Source organism: Chanos chanos, chromosome 3 (assembly GCF_902362185.1).
Source record: "Chanos chanos chromosome 3, fChaCha1.1, whole genome shotgun sequence".
NCBI lineage: Eukaryota > Metazoa > Chordata > Actinopteri > Gonorynchiformes > Chanidae > Chanos > Chanos chanos.
The window spans coordinates 2,824,435-2,846,835 of NC_044497.1; the positions used below are offsets into that span (position 1 = coordinate 2,824,435).

Below are 22,401 nucleotides of genomic sequence, written 5' to 3' on the forward strand. Positions count from 1 at the left end.
GCTTCCTTCTTCTGCCTGACTGCCTTCCCTCACCGGTGGCATCCACCACTGGGTCCTTGGGTTGCCACCACAACAGGCACCGATAACCGTCTGGCCACAGCTCAAAGCTTCCGCTTCAACAATGGAGGCTCTGAACAGGGTCCATTCGGACTCCATGTCCCCAGCCTCCCTCGGGATCAGGGAGAAGCTCCTCTGGGGGTGTGAATTGAAGATCTTCCGAACAGGGTCTTCAGCCAGCCGTTCCCAGTTCACCCTCACTATGCATTTGGGTTTACCAGGTCTGTCCAGCAGCCTCCCCAGCCGTCTGATCCAACTCACCACCAGGTCAGGCCTGGCTACAGGAAGGGACCCCAGTCTCCTTATTCCAGGCGAGGCGCCTGTTTCTTTGTGGATGTTGTTCATAAGGGCTTTAAGAATCACTTTTGGTCTGGCCTGGGACCTCTGTGCCCTACCAGGAGCTACATACTCCAGGCAGCACAGCTCTCAGGATCACAGGGGCTCACAAACCCCTTGAACATGATAAGTCTGCGATTCCAGGAGGGGACTTGCTACTTTAATGCTGTTATTTATTATATGTATGGATAATGAAGAGTTATTCTGCATAATTTCTAGGTTCAGTGTTTGTAAATGGAGTTTTTCATAATATCTGTAATTTCCCTGGGTTCAGGTTGTGGTTACAGTTAAGTGATATTAGTATTAAGTCTAATATTCACAGTGAACCATTAACCAGATTTCCCTCATACCATTGGCACCACAATATGAATATTTCTGTTTCCAGAGTGAAGCATCTTTCAAAGCATGACACATTACCAAGCCAAATAAATTCACCAATTTCACCAAAACAGTGGGATTGGTTTTATGATCAGCTCCATCATAAGAGTATTTACTAATGTTAAGTTAAACAATATCAAAAGAACTCCAATTTCTATTCTTGCACAGCATATATAAATTCAAGCACTTTCAATGACCCATGTCTGTTAGTCTGTGTTTTAAAAGCCTTGTCTCACCACTCACTACTTGCCAGATTATCCTCGGCACTATTTGGAAGGTGCTCTCGCAGTTTCATGTATGTTTTTCTGACTCTTGCTCATGTTTTTGACCTCTGCCTGTTTCCTGGATTTTTTCTCTTGTCTTGCCCTTTTGGTTTTTGTGATTGCCTGGACTGTTTTTGCCCTCCTTGTCTGTGACCTGTGCCTTTTGTATTGGGCTGACCTCTAGTTATTTAGGACTCTGCCTGGACTCAAACCATGTTTTTGCCTGATCCCCATTTTTGCCTGTTTATGAACTTACTGCTAACACTGTCTGCTGTTTTCTGTTTTTGCTGAAATTTTTGATCAGGAAAATCACCTTTTTCAATACAATCTCTCAAGAGTCTGCTTTTGGGTCCATATTCTGTCTATTTTTAAAAACTTTCAAGACCTTGATTTTTTTCTCTCTTTCACAAACTTTCAAGGATTCCACGGACCTGTGGGAACTGTGTTCTTACTTTGTGTGCTACATGCTTTCTCTTTCGTCTTTGTATTGAGAGAAAGTAAAGTGGAGGTCCCCTGGTCACAACCCCCCCCCCGGCACACACACACACATACACACACACATATATCCTCTTTAAAACTTTCAGTCGGGAAGGACTTTCACTTCCTATCTTTGTTGGGTGTGCTACGTGTTCCTGTGTGCTGCTACGTGTCTGCTGTGTGCTGTTGTCTCATAAAGCACCAGGTAGTTCAGCATTTCGGTGGGTTTTCTGTTAACATGCAGGCAGGGCTGCACTTTTTTCCAATCTGTTCATTCTGAGCAGAGTCGGTATTTTAACCTTTCCGATTTTGCGTTTCACCTTAAAATGATCGTTTTCAAACCGGTTAGAGCCAAATGAAATACCAGTAAATCTCTATACAGAACTTGGAACTCATTCTTAAATCTCTTATAATGATCAGTCTTTTTCATGAAGAAAGAGAACAGGTTATGTGTGCTGTGTTTTGGTCCAGTGTGAGCTGACAGGTATTTGAAGACAAGAAGAACGTTATCATTAAATGAATAAATAAATAAATACATACATAAACAAGCCCACTGCACTACACACTAGAACCATACCACACACCACCATTAGATAATAAATAAAAGAATGAATGAATGAATGAATGAATAAATAAATAAATACCATATCACACACTGCCATCACTGCTGGCCCCAATATGTAATTAACTTTCTCTTACTTCATAACAAACAGACTTTTAACAGCACAACTAACAACAGGATAAACAGTATTAAAAGGCATGTTCTTCCCTAGATATGAATATTTCTTTCTCCAAAGTGAAGCATCTTAACATGTTACCAAACCAAATACATTCACCAAATTCACCAAAACAGTGGAATTGGTCCTCTGATGAGCTCCATCATAAGAGTTAAACTTTTCACATAACTCAGTGAATACTGATTTACAGTGTGTCACTGCATCTTGTTTGTTGTGTGTTTTCCTTTGGTTTTCTTTGTATCCAGGCGGTTTCATTCTTACGCAGATATCCTTTTGTAATGATAATTATAATAATAATGATAATAAAAATAGTACATAGTAATACAAGTTTATTTAGAGCCCAGTATCACTATACACTACAGTAAAGTCAAATCAAAATGATATTATCCATTAGCTAGAGAAAATAGTCTTTTGTTTGGTTTTAAAGGTATGCAGAGAGTTTGCCTCCCTAATATCTGTAGGTAGAACACTCTAGAGGAAGGGAGAGCGGTATGAAAAGGCTCGGTAGCCAGCGTACATCTTTTTAACTCTTGGAACGACTAATTGTCCGGGATCTTGAGAGCGCAGGGTGTGAGGGGGGTTAGCAGGAAGCTCTTTCTTTCTTACAGGGTTCCCACATCTTCTTAAACATAAGAGTGATTTTTCCAGTTTCCTCAAATTCAAGGACCCAACACAGCATAGTCTGAGACACGGATAGAGTTTAATTACTGTTAAGTTGGCTTTCTTGCCTTCAGCTGTTTAATCCACATCATTCGACTTCAATCACTCATGCATGAGCATCACATTTTCTTGAGGCAGCTGGCGCGTGGGAACCATGTCCTTACTTTGTGTGCTACGTGCTGCTTCTTTTGTTGTCTTTGTTTTGAGACAAAGTGGTGGTTTCCCTCCCATACAGATGTCCTCTTTAAAACTTTCAGTTGAGAAGGACTTTCACTTTCTATCTTTGTGGGGTCTGTTACGTGCTACTGCATGCTGCAATGTGCGCCAGCTCTTCTTGTGAAGCGTCACGCATTTTAGCATTTGACCTGTCTTGCTAAAAGTGGACAGCCTACACCCTACTGGGTATGACGCCGCTATTTTGTCAGGCAACACAGATAAATGTTTGAGTCAGGCATGACAGATCACTAGAGCAGGCCAGGTTGCAGATGATTAGAGAACCTGCTAAGGTAAAGCCCTCAGAGGCTGCTGAGTCCTATGAGTCAATGACTCCTCTTCTCCACCCTAAGGTTAAATTTAATGTGACTAGTCATTCAGTTAGTAGAGAGGCTTCAGCAGAGACTACTTGCCTCTCTAATCCTCCTAGTCCTCATTATGCCTCAGTTACATGACATAACCTGAACTCTGGTTATCCCTCTAACAGCAGCATTTTGGCTTTTCCCATTAGCGTACTTTCATGCCCACAGAGGTCACTTCGGTCTAGAGTCAGAAAGACCATATCTCACAACAACTTCCAATTCATCTGACTCCCTCCTCCATTACGATCGTTGTAAGCCTGATGACCCTGAAGTCAAGTTTAATTAATCTTAGATCGTTTTCCCATAAGGTTTTGCTGGTCAGCGACTTGATCAGTGATCTTAGCCGTGACATGATAGATCTTGATTGAAACTACGTGTTTGTTTTTTTTTTCATTTAAATGAAGCTTTTTCAGCTTTTCCTTTTCTCATGCTGCTATGGCAACAAAGACAGATGGGGGTGTGGCCCTAATGTATAATATTGTATTCTCTCCCATCACCCTTAGCTTACCAAACTTTGCCTTCTTTGAGGTGCTCTCCATGAAGCAATCCTCCACTACCTCATGTTTTCTCATAGTGCTCTATTGGGTCTGGTAGTCAATTTCTAGATGAATTCTCTGAATTTTTCTCTGATATTATAACTAGAGTGGATATAATCCTGATAATGGGGGACTTCATTATCCACATCAGTAACAGTAGCAATTCTCTTAATTGAATAGCCCTTACTGTCAACAGGCTCTCATCTAGACACAAGACACCTGAAGAGAGGAGATTGAAAACATGGTGTCTTGGTAACATCTTTTTTGTGGCTCTGCAATATGATGAAGGGAACCTAGGTTTTCGAACAACTAACTGTGTTGAGGGCTTTTCAAGACTACCCTAACATATAAGGAACAACCACAAAGAGGGATCTCCTATCTCACTTATCCAACTTTTATATATATATATATATATATATATATATATATATATATATATATATATATATATATATATATATATATATATATATATATATGTATTCTTTAAGTTCAATCAATGTTAATAAACTAGATTGTTATTGCAACTACCGTGTTAGGAAGAAGTAGCCTCGTATCTGATGTTCAGTGTTGTAACAGTTAAATAACTGGCCAGGCACAACATACCATTCTGTTGTTAACAGATAAATCATTTAAAATTTTATTGTTGTTGACCAGCATACACTAAAACCATTCCTCAATATGCGTCCTTCTCTGTACTTGCGTTCTCATGGACTTGTGAAACGTCATCAGTCGTGGCCAAGGTACTGTTCCATTTGGGTGGTGCTCGACTCAGGTGCAGTGCCTGCGTCATAAGGAATGGACTTTCTTGAAAGAATGGCATTGTACATTGGTATGTTGTGTTCCTGTTCCACTTTGCGTTTCTATGGATTATTAACGACTTTTGCCTTCTCTGTTGTGCGTTAATGCAAAACAACCCCACACATACTACGTCGAATACAGTTAATATCAATCTTTATTCTGGTCTCCTGGTGAAGTCCTTGCCTGTGGCCAATAAGTTTCATCCTGGCCTTAAGTGGTGTTCTGGCCGACACCACAGGTTGAGGGCAGTGATAAGTACAACCAGCGCCTCACAGTCCCACAATACTACAGTTCTCACATACATTGGGTGTTAATTAAAAAACTTAATTCCTTTTTGTTTTTTACTAATTAAGTTTCCATGATTGCACACACACACTGTGAACAGTGAACTTGTCCTCTGCACTTAACCCATCCAACACACCAGTAGTGAACACACACCAGACGCAGGAGCAACATCCCTTGCGTCCGGGGAGCATTGGGGTTAAGTGCCTTGCTCCAGGGCACACAGCTGTGGATGTTGGGCCTGGGAATTGAGCTGGCAACCCTGCAGTCACAAGTATGAACTCCAGAGACATTCTAAAAGTTTATTTGAAAAGATATTATGCTCACCCATCCTGTTTACGTATTTTGTCAACGAGAACGAGCATGTCATTACAGGTTTGTTTATTTTTTTCCTCTCCCATGAGGCTTATCTGTATTGAAACATTTCAAACTGAAATATTATAACTAATATTTTAATGTAATGATGAGCAAAGTTCACATTTTCTTTAATAATGATTGCGGCCAAAGAGCTGTCCAGACTGCTCTAGTCTACTGGTTTCATGAAGGAGACCTGAAACTGAATATATTCACAAAACCAAATTACATGCAGACTTTTAGAAAAAAGGCTTTAATTACCTTTACTATGTGGCCAACGTAAGCTGGGTGTGTTTTGTGATTTATGTGAATTGTTGCTGTAACACTTCAATTTTCTCTTGGGGATCAACAAAGCTATCTATCTATCTATCTAAAAACTGAGTGAGACACGGCATCGGCAGGTAACATGATCTAGGCTAAAAAAAGACTTCATAAGGGTCAAGTGAAAAACCGGTGTGATCAGCAGAAAGAGATGAAGGGTGATCAGATAGGTGATCAGAAGACTAGCGAGCGGAGTGGAGGTGGGAGAAGACAAAGTTGTCACAACTCTGATTACTCATGTCACATATGTACTCTACAATGCATTTGGGTATAAATGAGAACCATAAGCTGTTCAGCTCTCTCTCTCTCTGTATGTGCGTGTCTCTCTCTCTTCATCTCTCTTTGTATGTGTGTCCGCATGTGTTTGTGCATGTATGTGCATGTCCCTCTCTTTCTCATATTCCCCAATCTTTCAAGTCAGAGAAAAAAGACAGAACTTGTAAACAAATAAGCATGACCAGCAACAACTGAGCCTGCTTCAGGGCCAGACTGACTGATGTCCACCTACATATTGCATGTCTCTTCTAACAACGTCTTGCGTGTCACATGTACAACTGTCAGACCAGATCTCAGGCCTTTATTGCAATCCATTTCTCAGTTTCACCCTTCGCATTCATTTTAGTGAGAGCTACTTGTCTAGTCTGGTCAGTTGGAGATGTGTTTGAAGTTTTGACATAAGGGCTACTTGTAAAAGATTTCTTTAAACCTCATTTGTCTTTAAAAACCTTAGGAAACAGAAGACTCATTTGTAATTGACTATTCATTGCCATGTAAGCATCTTGTAATGAATGTACTTGCTGTAACAGAAGACCCATGGAAATTTGTGGCAAATCACTAATATAACTAGTTACTATCTTTAACAAGGTTCCTCAGATCAAGTCATAGAGGTCTGGCATCCTACTGATTTTTTCCTTCACCTTCTGACAAGAGCCTCATACAACATTGACCCCTAGTGGTGAATGTATGTGTGTTCAACACCCTAAGGCCATTGGTTATTTCTCTGGGTTGCCACATCTTCCATCTGTGTTGCCACAGGAGCGATGTACTTATGGTGACAGCAGATGAGTAAAACCCCGTGATTGTCAGTGGATCTGAGAAAGGTGTGATATGTACAATCATTACTACAATAGTGAAAGCTAATCATTCGGTAACAAAACTGCAATGTTACCCAAATAACAACTGTAACATGACAAAATCATAAGGTTATGTTTGTCTTAGATTTCTGACTCTGATTTCTATATTTTATTGCAATCACTACATTCATTCATGCATGCAATCTTTTTTTTTTTTTTTTTTTTGTCCAGCAAAAGGGATATTGGTGTACTTCAGGAGATGACAAGTTTCAATGCTAGAGTCAGTATTATTTAAAAGATGTGATACTATATCTGATGCTGAGACAATTTGGATTGTAGCGTTAATGTCATACATGATTGAATCTGAGAACTCAAACTCAATACTGACTAAAATGTTTGGCATTCTGAAGCCAGCTATTGTGAGGCGTGCAGTGGAGCTGGACCCAAACTCAAGACACGGTGATGGCAGTAACAAAAAAGGAGGACTTAGCTTACAAAACGTAAATAAATAAACAGGTGCAGACAGGAACAAAAACTGGATACAAATGGTGCAGCCAAACAGAGTGTAACCAAACACTAACAACGATAGACAAAGGACCAGTCAAACAAAAGGGCTTAAATACAGAGGAGAACTAAACTGGGGAAACGTGATTGGTACAAATTAACAAGGCTGAAACGAGGTTAATAAATAGAATAAACAGGATCAGGTGAGGGGCAGAGACAGACAGAACAGGAGCACAAGACATTTCAAAACAAAAGTCCAAACCAAGGTGCAGGCTGTGACAGCTATATTCATTTAATATGATCTTCTGTCAGTGAAGAATATGTATAAAATTTTAATCTCTGTCATTTAAGCTGAAAATGACTCCAAAATCCTTAAACATTTTACCAAGTTACAGATTTTGCGGAGTCTATGCGGGTTTAAAGTATCAGTGTGTTCATCCCTATGAGAGCTGACACACTGAGACACTGGGCTGTCAAGTTTTTGGATATTCTGTCAGTGAAAAACACAGACATAATGGTAGTATCATGATTATTGACTAGTGTTGTGATTATATACTTGGAAGTTCATCCATGAAAGAATATTTCTTATCAAAGGTCCTCCAACAGTCTTCATTGTATTCACCTGAGCGGTTTTATGATGAATAGATTCTTCAGTGTAATGAAAAATACTTTTCACTAACTCTCATAATTTCATTTATGCTGAAAATGACTCCAAAATTCTTAAACATTTTGCCGAGTTAGAAATGTTACCGAGTCTACGCAGGTTTAAAGTCAGTCACTGTGAGAGCTGACGCACTGAGACACTGAGCTGTCAAGTTTTTGGATACTCTGTCAGTGATAAACACAGATATTTTGGTTGCCATGTTGTGATAAAGAGGCTGGATGCAGCTGCAGGTCAGCAGTGGCTTTATTTCCAATAGGCGTAATAAAGAGTGACAACTCACAGAGCACCATCTTCAGAAATAGAGAGAAAGAAAACCAATGTGATGTGGGGTTCACACCAAACGATGTAAGACAAAGAAACAGGGAAAACCAAGGAGTATTAATACACAGTACCATGTACTGGTAAGGATTATGTGAGAGTGTTTCATCAGAGTGAAGGGATCTTTCTTACTTATATACCTCTCAAAATAAACAAACATAAATGTTTAAGAACTTTGAAAAAACACTAGTAAGTGATGTAGCCAAGAAAGTACATTACCCTGTCTAAACCTGCAACACATGGGAAACTGGAGACTGCAGCGTTATGATATGAACATCTGCTGGAACATGGAAATGTCTGTGAGATTTATCGACGTTCTTGTGTTGAGTTCATATTGTTTTAAAATGTGTAATGTGGTCAAAGAAAGAAAACACAGACTTGATATATACTAAGTAAGAGATGTTGAGTGAGAGATGTTGAGTAAGAGATGTTCAGTAAGCCCTGACTCGGTTGCCAGATCTCAGAGCCGTGCTCTCTTTACACTGACTGGGTGTTAGCAGTATTTTCACTGTGTACTCTGTGCATGAAATCAAAACTATTTTCACCACAAAAGCACCGCCCCAGCAAAAAAAAAAAGCCTAATTATCTCCCTATTATGTCAGTATATCTGCCAGGATTGGGGAATCTGGCCGCCCTGCTGGCCATCCTGTGTATTGTCGAGTTGTGCTTTTGTTTGTTTTGGTTTTGCCATGTGCTTCTGTTTGTCCCTGTGTCTCCTGTCCCCGCCCCCCACCTGATCCCTATTATTACCTGGGTTGTCTCCTCCAATAGTCTGTCTCTGCTGTTTATTGTCCTGTGCATTTAAGTCCTGTGTTTGTACCTGTTCTTTGTCAGATTGTGACCTTTTGTTCTCTCTGCCAGTCTGTGTGTTTGCCTCCTGTGATCTGTAATTTTGACCGTGTTTACCTGGACCTGTTTTTGCTTTACGTTTTGGATTTGGTTGCCCTGAGGATCCCTGGCTCTGACCTTGTTTGTATCCTGTTTTGACCATTCTTTTGCCTTACGATTTGGATTTGTTTGCCCTCTGGATTTCTGGATTTGACCTTGGACTGGACACTGTTCTTGAGATTTGGATTCTGATTTTTGGTTCTGAATAAATCTTATTGTACTCAGTGGGTCTGCGATTGGGTCTTGGTCTGTCAAATCCTCACATATTAAAACACTACAGTTACTGTGGTGAGAAAATGGCTATGTTTAATGTTTGCATAATGTTGTTTCTATTATATAGTCTCAGACAGTGCGTCTAAGGCAGGATAACTGACACTGAAACTACAGTTTGAGATCTTTTTTGTTAAGCTGTCAGCAGGTGAATGGGGAACAGAAGAAACTTTACACAAGATGAGACACCTACTAAAACTGAACTTGTCTTGGTAAAGCCTTCACTTACACAAGCACGCCAGAGCTGCCTCTCTATGCCATACTGATCCTCTCCCCCTAAACATTAAACAGTTATTCTCTGACATAACAACAACGTATCAATTCCTTACCAAATTACTTTGACATTTAAAAATTAGTAGCCCTCTATTCATTATTTAACTCAATCATATAATTTTATGGCCAGGGTGCAATACAAGCTAGAACTGACAATGCACTTCAGTTTTTACAGGGCAGCTCGAAATATTCTCCTTGTGATCTGCACTTCTCCTCCTGATAGTTCCCATTTGGAGCCACGATTGCAGTGTTTCTAAACCATTCATCATTTTAGCTATCTCCGCTTACTATCTTGCCATCACAGTTTAGCTTGTAATAGTTCATAAGCTTATAACTTGTAAACAGGGTGATTTCAAAACAGAAATATTACAGGAGAGGCAAAACTTATTTTAAATCCTATTTCAGTGATCTCATGGTTAAGGTATTTTTATTCATAGTAGTACTTTGATAGTATAATTCATTCATTTCCAAAGCTGCATATCCTAATTAGGATCACGGAGTACTGGAGCCTATCCCAGTGCTCATTGGGCGAAAGGCTGGGAAACCCCCTGGACAGGTCACCAGTCCATCACAGGGCATGATAGTATAATATGTTTTTAAATTAATTTTAAAAACATTTCACAGATTCCTCCACATACCACTAGAGAGAGCACCACGAACTTTGGGCTTATATAGAAATTGTCCATGTACACATAGAAGGTATTTGGGATCTGTGTACTGTCAGTCAGTGACATGACAGAGACAGTATGCATCTTTTATACCAATGCAACCCCTAGTGGTGACAGTGTGTCATGTCTACACATGCAACATTTTCAGCCGTAATGGGTGTTATGGAACTGTCATGAGAGGTATGAGATGAAAACAGGAGATGGGTAAATCCTCACAGTGAGATCAGTAAGTGACATGGCTACAATACACAGTACAACACCAGGTAATCGCTCTTATTGCACTGAGGGCAGGTGATCAGGTTACCAAATAACAAATGTTTAATATTTCATTCACTGATAATTGGGGACCAAGCAGTGAAGCTGCATAGGCCCTCATCGTGTTTCTACCTTTTCTTCATCATCTTCTTCCTCTGGCAAGGGTGTCTGTGACGGCTGTGTGTGACGGTCACACATATAGGCCACTACATCAGTTTAGTTTCCACCTCATTTATCACATACACATAAAATCTGCAACATATAACAACACCAACTACCATTTGTCTTCCACAACCTTTTATTTACTTTCAGTTTCTGAGTTAAGTGCACAAACTTAGTTGCTGAGGGAGTCTGTAATTCACCTTTATCTATTGTTACCTGCCTGAGTCATCTTTCCAGGTTGGTCCATCATGGAAAGGGGTACGTGTGGAAACACAGGCTATTTATTGAGTTCCAAGAGGCAAAGTGGAGGGAAATACCATCTTTAATTACCTGAGGGGACCACACATCACCCTGTGTTTCCTAATTGTTCTTAATGTGTTTTGCTTTGTTTTCTTTAATAAGATTATTTTTTAAATAACATTATGTAAATTTCAGTGGATACATTTGTTTGACTATAACCTTATATATTTATATATTAGTCATGCTCTATGGTTTGTCACCCTCTCTGTCTGTTTGGCTCTGGCCACCAAACTATATGTATGTGGGTGGGAGCTCCCTGTTTTTTTGTCCCTGTCTTTTGCCCCTGTTTTTTGCCCCTGTTTAGGGTCCCTGTCCATTGTTCAGGTGTATCAGAGCACTGGTTATTTATTTTTTCCTAAAAGGCTAAACTGGTTTCTGCTGGTTTTAGACCTCTATCAACGGAGGCCAGAGCAGACTTTGTTTAGTTGTATAGAATTATTTTGTCTTTCACTTTGTTTTGTTTCACTTTCGGTTTCCAAAGTTTAATGGATTTTCTTCTCTTTTTTTCACAATGAACTGAGGCTTCCTCCAATAAACCGCAAAATTCTGCACTGCCACTCCTGTCTCTGTGCTCTTCTCCTGGCCCGCCCTTTACAGTGTCTATGGCAGCCCCTAAAACCGTATGGTGAAAGTTGTGAAATTTGGTACACTGATTGGGGATGGTCCCCTGATTCTCCTCACCAAGTTTCATGTCTGCACCTCCAGCACTCTAGTGCCACCAATGGGTCACAGTTGAAGTACTTTTATACACTTTTGAATTGTATGTCCAATTTTCAAAAATGAGGTACAGTTGGAGGTGAGTTCAATGCATGCATGATGTCAAGATCTGCCATACTGAATGTTCCACCACTTTGGATTTTATAAAAATAAGTGATTTTGCAGTATTCTTCAGACGAACTTTATCTAATCTTCACCAAATTTGGTTCAGACCAAGCCTCACAAAAGTTATCCAATGGATTTTTGATGTTCAAAAGCGTTCATATGTCACAGCCAATCGAAATCAGCGGAAAGGTCGCCAAAATGGAAGTGAGCTCTTATTTCAGCAATTCTTTTATGTATTAACATCAAAACTGGTGGACTCACTCAAGCTCCAAAGGGAGTACAAAAAAAAATGCCCTATTTTACCACTCGGGGGCACTATAATAAAAAAAAACAACAACATGTTTTTGTCCATTACTCCTCATTTCCTTGGTTCATGCCCATTTTGTTTCTGAGGTCTGGACAAGTTGATAGCTCCTGTTCAGCAATCGTATTCGATGACGAAGTTGACAAACGGGAAGTAAGACGATTTCTTAGAGCTGTATGGTACACAGTTGTGAAATTTGGCACAAAGATTGGGACTCCTACCCTGATTCTGTACAACAAGTTTCATATCTGCCCACCAAGCACTCTAGCACCACCAGTGGGTCAAAGTTGGAGGTAAATTCACACATGACTCTTTAAAACCATGAGAGGGAAATTCAAAATGAGGTAATGCTGGATTCTTTGGGTCAAAATTCATCCCAATCAGTGACATCAATTTCCACCATACTGGATTTTCCGCCATTTTGGATTTTATAAAACTTTGTCCAATCTTCAGACTGAGCCTCAAAAAAGTTATCAAATGGCATTCGACCATAACAGCCAATTGAAATCAGCAGCAAAGCCGCCAAACAGGAAGTGAGCCCACATCACAGCAACACTTTGATATATGACACCAAACCTGATTTGGACTCAGAACCCTGCCTGAAGGGAGTACATTAAATTCTATGAGATCAAGTGGAGTAAAGCAGCCAAATAGGTCTCAAAGCTCTGCAGATAACTCAGTTGATAGAGAATCATAGTGAGTTACACTAGTCCATCTGACTGAATCTGAAAGTGAATCTAATTTTTTTCTTATGTATGCATCTTATGTCTTATGTATGTTTCTAAAGTCTTGGTGGACTGGGTGTGCCTGTGTTTAATGTGGTTCCAGGAACTGGGATCATATAGTTTATTTAGTTGATAGGCAAATCATTCTATCAGGAGGCTGAATTTACATTTGAACAGTTCAGAAGGAATTTATAATGAATCTTTTAGTCCTGCCATAAAGTCATAACTGAGGGTGCACAGAAAAGAGAACAGAGGATTTGTTGACAATAAAATAGAAGGAGCAGGATTCAAACCTGTCAGTGGTTTTGTCATAAGAAGGATCATGGGTTCAGACTAAGGATTATGCTGTTATTGTGTTATGCCTGAAGAAGGCACCTAACCACAACAAACTGAAGGAACTTTTTACATCTGTCAAAAGGGCACACATAAGAATTAAAGTAGTTGCAAAGGGGAATATTCTAACATTTCAGTTTATATATAGAAACTTCCTATATTTTCTTTTGGTACAATGAAATGAAAAACAACCTATCAATAAAAACAAAGAGTATATTAGAAACTTTTTCCAAGTTTTTGATTTGTCACATGCCAAGGTGCAGTGTACAGTAACAGAGAAATGAAGGTTGGCAGCAGGGCACACTGTGCAATATACAATAAAAAAGTATAATTTAAGAGATAACTTATAACTCAGTAAGAGAAAAGGGAAAAGAAAAGAGCAGAAAAGAAAAGAAAAGAAAAGAAAAGAAAAGAAAAGAAAAGGGATGATTATGCCTCTGTGAAAATGTGTTAAAGCACAACTGATGTGAACAACAGGATAATCTGTTATGCAGTGTTAGTTTTTTTTTTTCTGCTTTATGCAGTTCTGGGGCTGAAGACAAAACTGGCTGAGAAAAACAACTCTGTTGCCAGGGTTACACGTACTTCCTGTTTTGTAAATATTCTCTAACCCTGAGTCTAAGAACAGCTTTCAGTAGCGTTTGTGTTATACTCATCATTATAAAACTGAAAACTGACCCATGAATGGAGGGGTCATGCTGCACAAACATCATATGACTCTCAGTGCCATTTCACTGCGGCAGACTAGATAACAGTTAAGCAATATGAGTGATATGGATACAACCTTTGAGAGGGCAGTGGAGATGACAGTAGAGATTTAGAAAATAGAATAAGATTAGAAAAATTAGAAGCAACAGAAACCAAAATATTCTCTTGATTCATTTTGGTTTCACTTTTGGTTTAAAGTACAGCGTGTGCTCGGATTTCACAGTTTTTGTTCTGTGTTAGTTTCCTCCCCTTCCTTTTTTTATCTGCACTGTGAGCTATAAACAGATAATATCCATCTCATTTCCACTAATTTATGGTATATTAGACATAAGCCACACTGTTCTTGTAACTGTGAGCCTTTGAATAACTTCAAGGCCAGTGACTGAATTTTTTGGAGATGTGTAAACTAGCCTTGATTTGACATCATATGAGTGGGCTTGTGGAGGATGGAGGATGCAGCTTTTCAGTGACTGTACGGACTTAATGTAGAAGAATCAAAACAATACATTTTAAATTATTTATCTTTGTAGAAACTGACAGATGGCATGTTTTTGACATGTTGTTATGGCTCACAGTGTCAATAAGGCAAAAATAATAATAATAATAATAATAATAATAATAATAATAATAATAATAATAATAATAATAATCTATTCACATGAAAGCAAAACAGAAAGAGAAAAAGAAATATACTAGTGACCAGAGAGCAGTTTGAGATTAGAGCCCAGTATATGAGTTCATTAGGAGTGTGAACAGGAGCTTTGACATTGTTCATCTCACTCACTGTCAGTATCAGAATTCAGTGTTGCTGTGATGGGGGACCCTTTTTATAGTGTGTGGGTGCCACCATCATGAAGAGCAGGAGAGCGTGGAGGTAGGGTTTGGTACACAGTGGCCAGTGATATCAGAAACAAGGTTGGGGCAATAGTCATACAAATAATCTAAAGTTTGGTACACAGCATACGGAATAAGAAGGGTTTGGTAAAACTCATAATGCCCAAAACAGCCTGCAGCACGGACAGCTAGGCATTATAGAAAAAAATTACAGATGATTAATGACACAATGCAAAGGAACATATCGGGTGACTAAATGTTGTGATATTTAAGGACAACTCGGGCTGTGATGCAAGTATTTTGTCATTAGGTCTGGACATCTCCCCAACATTCTGGCCTTTTAACCACACTACTGACACTCAGTCTAACTTATACACACACACACGCACACTCTTGCTCACATACATCACACGCATCTTGCATGCATCATTCAGACACCAACACCATAACCTGAAAGAGTAAGCGGTAATAAAGTTCACATTTGATGTTTTAATGCTTTAATGTTTTATGATCCCACCAATCATTCCCCATGATAATATTATAATAACGTTCTTCTTGTCTTCAGATGCCTGTCAGCTCACACTGGACCACAACACAGCACACAGAAAGCGTTCTCCTTCTGAGGAGAAAAGGAAGGTGATAGACTTTAGTGGCTTTGCCTCATCCTGATCATTATGAGAGATTTAAGAATGACTACCAAGTTCTGTATAGAGATTCACTGGTATTTCATTTGGTTCTAACTGGTTTGTGAAAGATCATTTTAAGATGGAATGCAAACTGGAAACATTAAAATATCGATTCTGCTGGGAGGGAACCAAATGAAAGAAAAAAACTGTGTTTTGAAGCCCTGTCTGAATGTTAACACAAAACCCACAGAAATGCTGAAGTACGTGACGCTTTACAAGAAAACAGCACACAGCAGACACCTAGCAGCACACAGGAGCACATAACAGACCCCACAAAAATAGAAAGTGAAAGTCCTTCCTACCTGCGGTTTGGAATGCTGAGTAAACAGAGGTTTACAGTTTAGTTCCTCATTTTAACGCAAGCGTCAGGCTGCTCTTCTGATATATCCCCTCTAAAATAACACGTTGCCTAAAATTATGACAATGTCTGTAGGGGGGGGGGGCACTTCCATTTTATTGTGTCTCAATATAAAGACAAAAGGAGCAGCATGTAGCACACAGAGTAAGAAAGAAAAGAAAGAGCTTCCCGCTCACACACACACACACACACACACACACACACACACACACACACACACACACACACACACACACACACACACACACACTTCCTCACATACATCACATGCATCATTCACACAACAACTTGCCCTGAACCTACATTCCTCTACTATAGTACATGTGTATATGTCTATTTACCATTAGGCATGAAAGCAGGAAAAAAGCCCACATCCAGCTTTTCTAATATTCATACTTCATTCATTCATACTAATGTTCATGGCTATTACAATTGTTCATACACTGTGATCATATGATTCTGGAAAATTTTAAGAGACCTAAATTGTTCTTTTCCCCTGTTATCTATTTCTTTTTTTTCCTGTAATTTGACAAGTTGTCTATGTAATTTCAAATTAGGTATCTCTTGCAGGTATCTCTTATAGCATTACACACCCAAATTTTCAAGTAAGCCATATAAAACAGGAAAACTTCAACACACCACTTTCTATTTGAAGTCCTCATGTGGTTGGGTTAAAGAGATGATGAAGAACAACAGAGGTGATTTGTAAAGGTAAGGCCTAGAGCGTTTTCAGTATCGGGGGAGAGAAAGAGCTTGAGAAATCCTTTACTACCTTCAGTCTAACCTTCATGGCCAACTTGTTATTCAGCAGATTTACTTTCAACCCCCAAAACTTGCCTCTTTTTCATAACTGTTATGAAGGACTTGGGGCTCAGTCACAGAGGACATACTGAGGATTGTTATCACTGAGATGGAGGGGCTCCTCAGCTCAAAACCCTTTGGCTACACATCCTCAGATACAGCAGGCTGAAGATATGTCTTATTATATTCAATAACAGTATTTATTGTCAGTTAATGAAAATGAAGAACCAAACGCCATAACCTGAAAGAGTGATCGATAAAAAGTCCACATTTGAATATTATGTTTTATGACCCCACCAATCATTCCCCATGAAAATATTATAATGATCATGTTCTTCTTGTCTTCAGATGCCTGTCAGCTCACACTGGACCAGAACACAGCACACAGAACCCATTTTCTTTCTGAGGTGAAAGAGAGTTGTGACAGTTAAGGTCTGTATTCCTCAGTTGCGTTAGCTTGCGAAAGATGTCGGTTAAAAACTCACGGCCGCACTGGTTCTTCCACAACGAATGTCTTTTTTTTTACTCACCTAAACAAAAAAAAAGCAGGAGACCACATGTAACCTAAATGTTTCTAGAGTTGAAAAGGGTAAAAGAAAAGAGGGGGTTAAACAAAATGGTACAGCTGTCACATGCAGGGCCGGCCTAAGCCCTTATGGGGCCCTAAGCAGAGTTTGATGTGAGGGCCCCCCACCACCTCGGTGCCGCCAGTACTATTGACTGAAATTCAGCAAATTCACAAGAGTGGTCAGGTGTTCATTTGCACTTTAACATTCAGAGTCATGCAGTATTAAGTAGGGCTGTATCGAATGTCATTTTTTGCCAGTCGAATTTGACCCAGTCTTTTGAATGAAGCTTTGAATGTCTGTGATTTGATGTCATCGTTTTGGCCTGTTGTTTCAGGATACTCTACTTTCTGCTCAGTAATATGAATAAAGAGATGATGAATATGAGAAACTGCAAGTCACACTTTTTTTGGAGCATTAACACTCTTTAATAGACATTATTTACTTCGTTTGATCAAGGGTTTGTTGTCTTTGCGAATTCAAAGATTGGCATTCCTTCCATAGCTGAGGATGCACCTAAACATTCACAAATAATACAGTGTGTAACAACCTCGCCTCCTCCCTCGCCAGTCTCAGCCATTCCGCGCTCAGCATCACCAGTTTACTAATCACCGGCCTGATCACTCTCCTCCCGCACACCTGCCCTCACTTTAGTTTCTCATTACACATCTCCCTATTTAAACCCCTCCGTCGGATCAGTCAGTACGAAGTCTACACCTTCCTGTGTCTACTGAGCCATTCTTCTGTTGTGTGTTCGGAAAAGTTCCTTGGTTCCTAGCTCTGTTATCTGTGTGCACTTCCCTCTGGCCCCCTGTTATACCTGTCTGTGTAAAGCTTCTTTTGTTTACTTGACTTATTAAAAACCTCAGTTTGCCCAGACTTGTGTTCTCTGCCTTGGTACTTCCTGACACAGTGATTATCTGTGCAGTAGGCTAAAGTAAACTTGGGGGTAACTAACGGAATTGTAGACCTTAATTTACAAATTTAGAAATAAACTTATCTTGCAACTTATCTTGCTTTTTTTATCTTGAAAGATAAAGAAACTAGGTAATATTTATTGCAATGTAAATTATGATGTGTTAACGTGGAAAAATAGTTTATGAGGAGGAACTATGGTTTTGGATGGATGATTTTTAGGCCGCACCTGTTCCTTGCTTATATTTATGACGCCTTGATGGAGAGCAACACAAGGCTTCTGTTATGGAAATTCAAAACGTGTTTATTGTGTTTATTGGCAAAATTGTTTATGTTAAATAATAATAAAAAAGTAGCCATTTTAACATCTAAATTTCTCATATTACAGTAACAATAACCTTAAAACTGCAACTGAACACCAATCTTAATAATCGAATGCTTAATTTTAAAGTCAAATGCCAATTCAATGAGCGAAGCTTCAAATTTATCAGTACAGCCCTGGTACTAAGTGGCATACTGAACATGGTGTGCTTAAAAGTAACTAAATAAAGCAGCAGACAATGCCTTTACTGTAAAAAAGTTAACCACTTTAACTGCTTTTGGTTTAGGAAGTGTCTGTGTCAGTCACCAGGCAACTTTAATCATCTCGTCTTTAAATCTCGTCTTGATAAATGCGGTTTGGCTTGTTGAATAAACGCAGGTTTACAGTTTCACTCCTCACTTTAACACAAGCGTCAGGCTGCTCTTCTGATATATCCCCTCTAAAATAACACATGGCCTAAAATTACAACTTTATTCTCTTAATATTGTGTCTGTTTTCTCAAAAGATCACCACTTTATTCTTGGATTATTACGACTTTATTCTGATTCTCGAAATCTCAGAATTTTTTTTCTCTCAGTTCTCTCATGGCTTTCACACTGTCCTAAGAACAACAGTCAACTAGAATTCAAATCAAGTAACTTAGATAAACAGAAGGATGTCCTTTTTGCAAAATTACTTTTTTGCTGCTTTTCCCATGCAGAGGAGAGGACTGTAACCTAACATTAATCTGACTGACTGTGCTTGCTTCAAATTGCAGTTAATGTCCGTTACAGTGCGGTTATATAGAACCATAGCTTTCATTATGGCCCCAGAGATACAAAATGCCCCCATTTCAACAGTTGTTTCAGATATTCCAGTATTTGTGAGGAGACTTGGTTTCCTAAACTGTTCTGAATTCTACACAAGTTAAAACACACAGCACAGTGCAGTAGAGAGAGGACAGAGCAGGACACACAGTAATATAACTCACACTTGAGAATAATATGCCCAAGTATGTGATTGCACAATAATATTGGATTTACTTTTAGTTTATGAAACAGTGTTTGTCAATAGAAGTGTGTTGCTTTAGTCTGACAACTTAAAAACAAACAAACAAACAAACAAGCAAACAAAAAGCATGCTTGTAATTGTAGTCATTGAGAGTAAATTATGAGTTCTCCCGCATGGGTCTGTAAGTCCACGATCTGCACCCGGAAGCATGATCCATTCTGCACATGCGCATAATGACCTAATCAGAAATACAACTTATACACTGCACGATTTGTACCACACATGTGTGAACATTTTACGGTGGTGAACCTGAACACTTGACGGACGGCAGAAGCGATCCGTTCTGCATATGCACATAATTACTTAATTGGAAAACTAATTTATTCCTGCATGATTTGTACTATGCATGTGTGAACACTTTGACTGGAAACACCTGAGAGTCTGTTTAGAGCTATTTAATGCTTGTTGTAGCACAGATATAGAAACGTCTCTATATGAATGTGTTGTAGAGTGAGCAAGACAGTCGTCATTTTGTATGCTGCAGATTTGCATTTTTGCGAGTTCCGGTTTGTTAGAGAAATCCCAATGAGCAATGGGATTTTGGAAAATCAACAAAATAACGCCCGTGGTAGTTAAATGACTGCTTGACCCGCATTTGATTCTGTTCAATAAAATGTATGTGTCTCTTCTCTGTATAGACTTTAGACCCATTATAGCTCTAAAATATGTCTGTTGTCACCCCTCTAACAGTGAAAAGCAACAGCACTACAGAGGACACTTAGCTAATGTGTCACCAGTTTCACAAGGCAAGCAGAAGGTAACTGTACCTTTACTGTTCGGAGATCACAAGTGTTCTCACAACAACCAGGCAGTTACCTTAATAAAACACCTGGATTACCTGAGGATTTGATAGCGATAGCTGTAGCTGCATAGAATAAATCAGACGTTTTTCATACATTATCAAAGATAAATGTGATCATACACCAACACTGTGCTTAAACGATATACATTTATTTTCACACAAAGTTATTGTTTATTAGATGAGATTACATTAGCCTCATATTAATTATGCAGAGGACCAGTACACCGGCACACTTAACCAGCGTTGATCATGTACCATACTTCTGTCTGGAATGCTAGTCACCGGTCTCAGGCTAGGGTAGTGGAACACGTTTGGTTTCTTATGTGGTCTGATTCTCTGTTTCTTTTTTCCATTAAATATATACTTGTAGAAACCTGTTTATATGAAGTTCTTATACTGCTGTCACGTGTTCATAATGACCAGAAAAGAACAAGTGCCAATCAAATCTTTAACTTTAATCAGGCAGGTGTTTCAGAAATCAGCATTACAGAATTGATAGAATGAGAAATGCATTTGTAATTATCAATACCTTTACCTCTATAATAATCCTGCTATCATGTCACATAATCTGGGATCAGACCCAATTTCCTACTAAGCCATTTTAACATTGACTTAGCTCATGTCATAAATCTCCACCATAACAATAGCTGCCCTTGCACTGCTCATGGTGGCCCTGATTTCCACTGAGTTCTGTGTGTACAATATACTACTTCCTGCAGCCTTGACACGTTTGAATGTGGTTTCATCCTTATCGTACATGAGTTTATACAGTTCCTTGTCACATGGTAGCCTATTGTCAAAAATGCCCACTGCCAGCCAATTCTTAAAGATGTTGTAGTCAAAAGGCACAGAGAACATGATAGCCATCATCTTATCAGTGCAGTGTTTGTCCTGTACCAGGTCGTAAGTCAACACACCCACAGCCCCACTGGCCACACCTGTATTCTTGGAGAAGGCACATACCACCGTTGTGTTGATGTCCACAGTGGGTGGGGGAGGTTGAGTGTTGTGGCCGCTGATCATCCAGATTCTAAATAAATAAATAACATTCAGTTAAATGAAATATGTGTCTGGTATCATCAGCTATTAACATTAAATTAACTGGTATAAATACACATGTAGAAATGAGTGTGAGGAAACTGTTATTTTCACATCACAGTGATCACGTGTATAACTAAATAACTAAATCGTTAAAAGAGCTTTGAGAGTCCTAGGCCTGACTTAGTCCTAATTAAATAGTATAGATCTAAACCTCAGTCTGGTCTTACTTGGGGTTGACAAGTGAGTAGACACTGCTGTCATTCTTAATCTTTATGGTGCAAGTGCAACAGGAGAGCTCGCAGACAGCCTGGCCAGCATTCACAACAGTAGACGCAGCTCCCAATGTGTCCATTTTCCAGTATGTACTTTTGTCTTAGAATGAGAAACACACACACACACACACACACATTAACTGGTGCAGACTGAAAAGCTAGATGGTAGAAATTGACAGAATCATTTTAGGTCAGCAAGAATCTGACAGTGTCACCTTATTCACTCACTGGCGTGGTTCACTCAGACTATCAAAGAATACTCATTATTTAGATAGCAACATTGAAAGGAAAGAAGGAACAAGAGATTCTTCAATCATCAGCTGATGATAAACCACATGTCTTGTCATACAAGGCTCTGGATACTCACCTCCCATGATTCACTTTTCTGTGGCTCAGTTCACAGTGTTATATACTTTCTCTGAGGGCTTTGCCTTAGCAGGTTCTCTAATCACCTGTGACCTGGCCTGCTCTAGTGACGTATCATACCTGACTCAAACATTTATCTATGTTGCCTCATAAAATTGCGACATCATGCTAACACATGTTAACACAAAACCCACTGAAAAGCTGAACTATATGACGCTTTACAGGAAAACAGCACACAGCTGACACGTAGCAGCACACAGGATGCACATAACAGACCCTACAAAGATAGAAAGTGAAAGGCCTACCTGTCTGAGAGTTTTGAAGAGGATATCTGTATGGGGGGG

At 39.3% G+C, this 22,401-nt stretch overlaps 1 protein-coding gene across 1 annotated transcript; it reads right to left on the minus strand.

The window, feature by feature from the left end:
- Positions 1–20,990: 20,990 nt before the first annotated feature.
- On the minus strand, positions 20,991–21,771 carry LOC115808822 (bryoporin-like). Its single transcript, XM_030770310.1, has 2 exons — positions 21,647–21,771; positions 20,991–21,408 (listed from the first exon to the last, which is right to left on the minus strand). The coding sequence occupies exons 1-2, from the start codon at positions 21,769–21,771 to the stop codon at positions 20,991–20,993; spliced, it is 543 nt and encodes a 180-aa protein (XP_030626170.1).
- Positions 21,772–22,401: the final 630 nt, after the last annotated feature.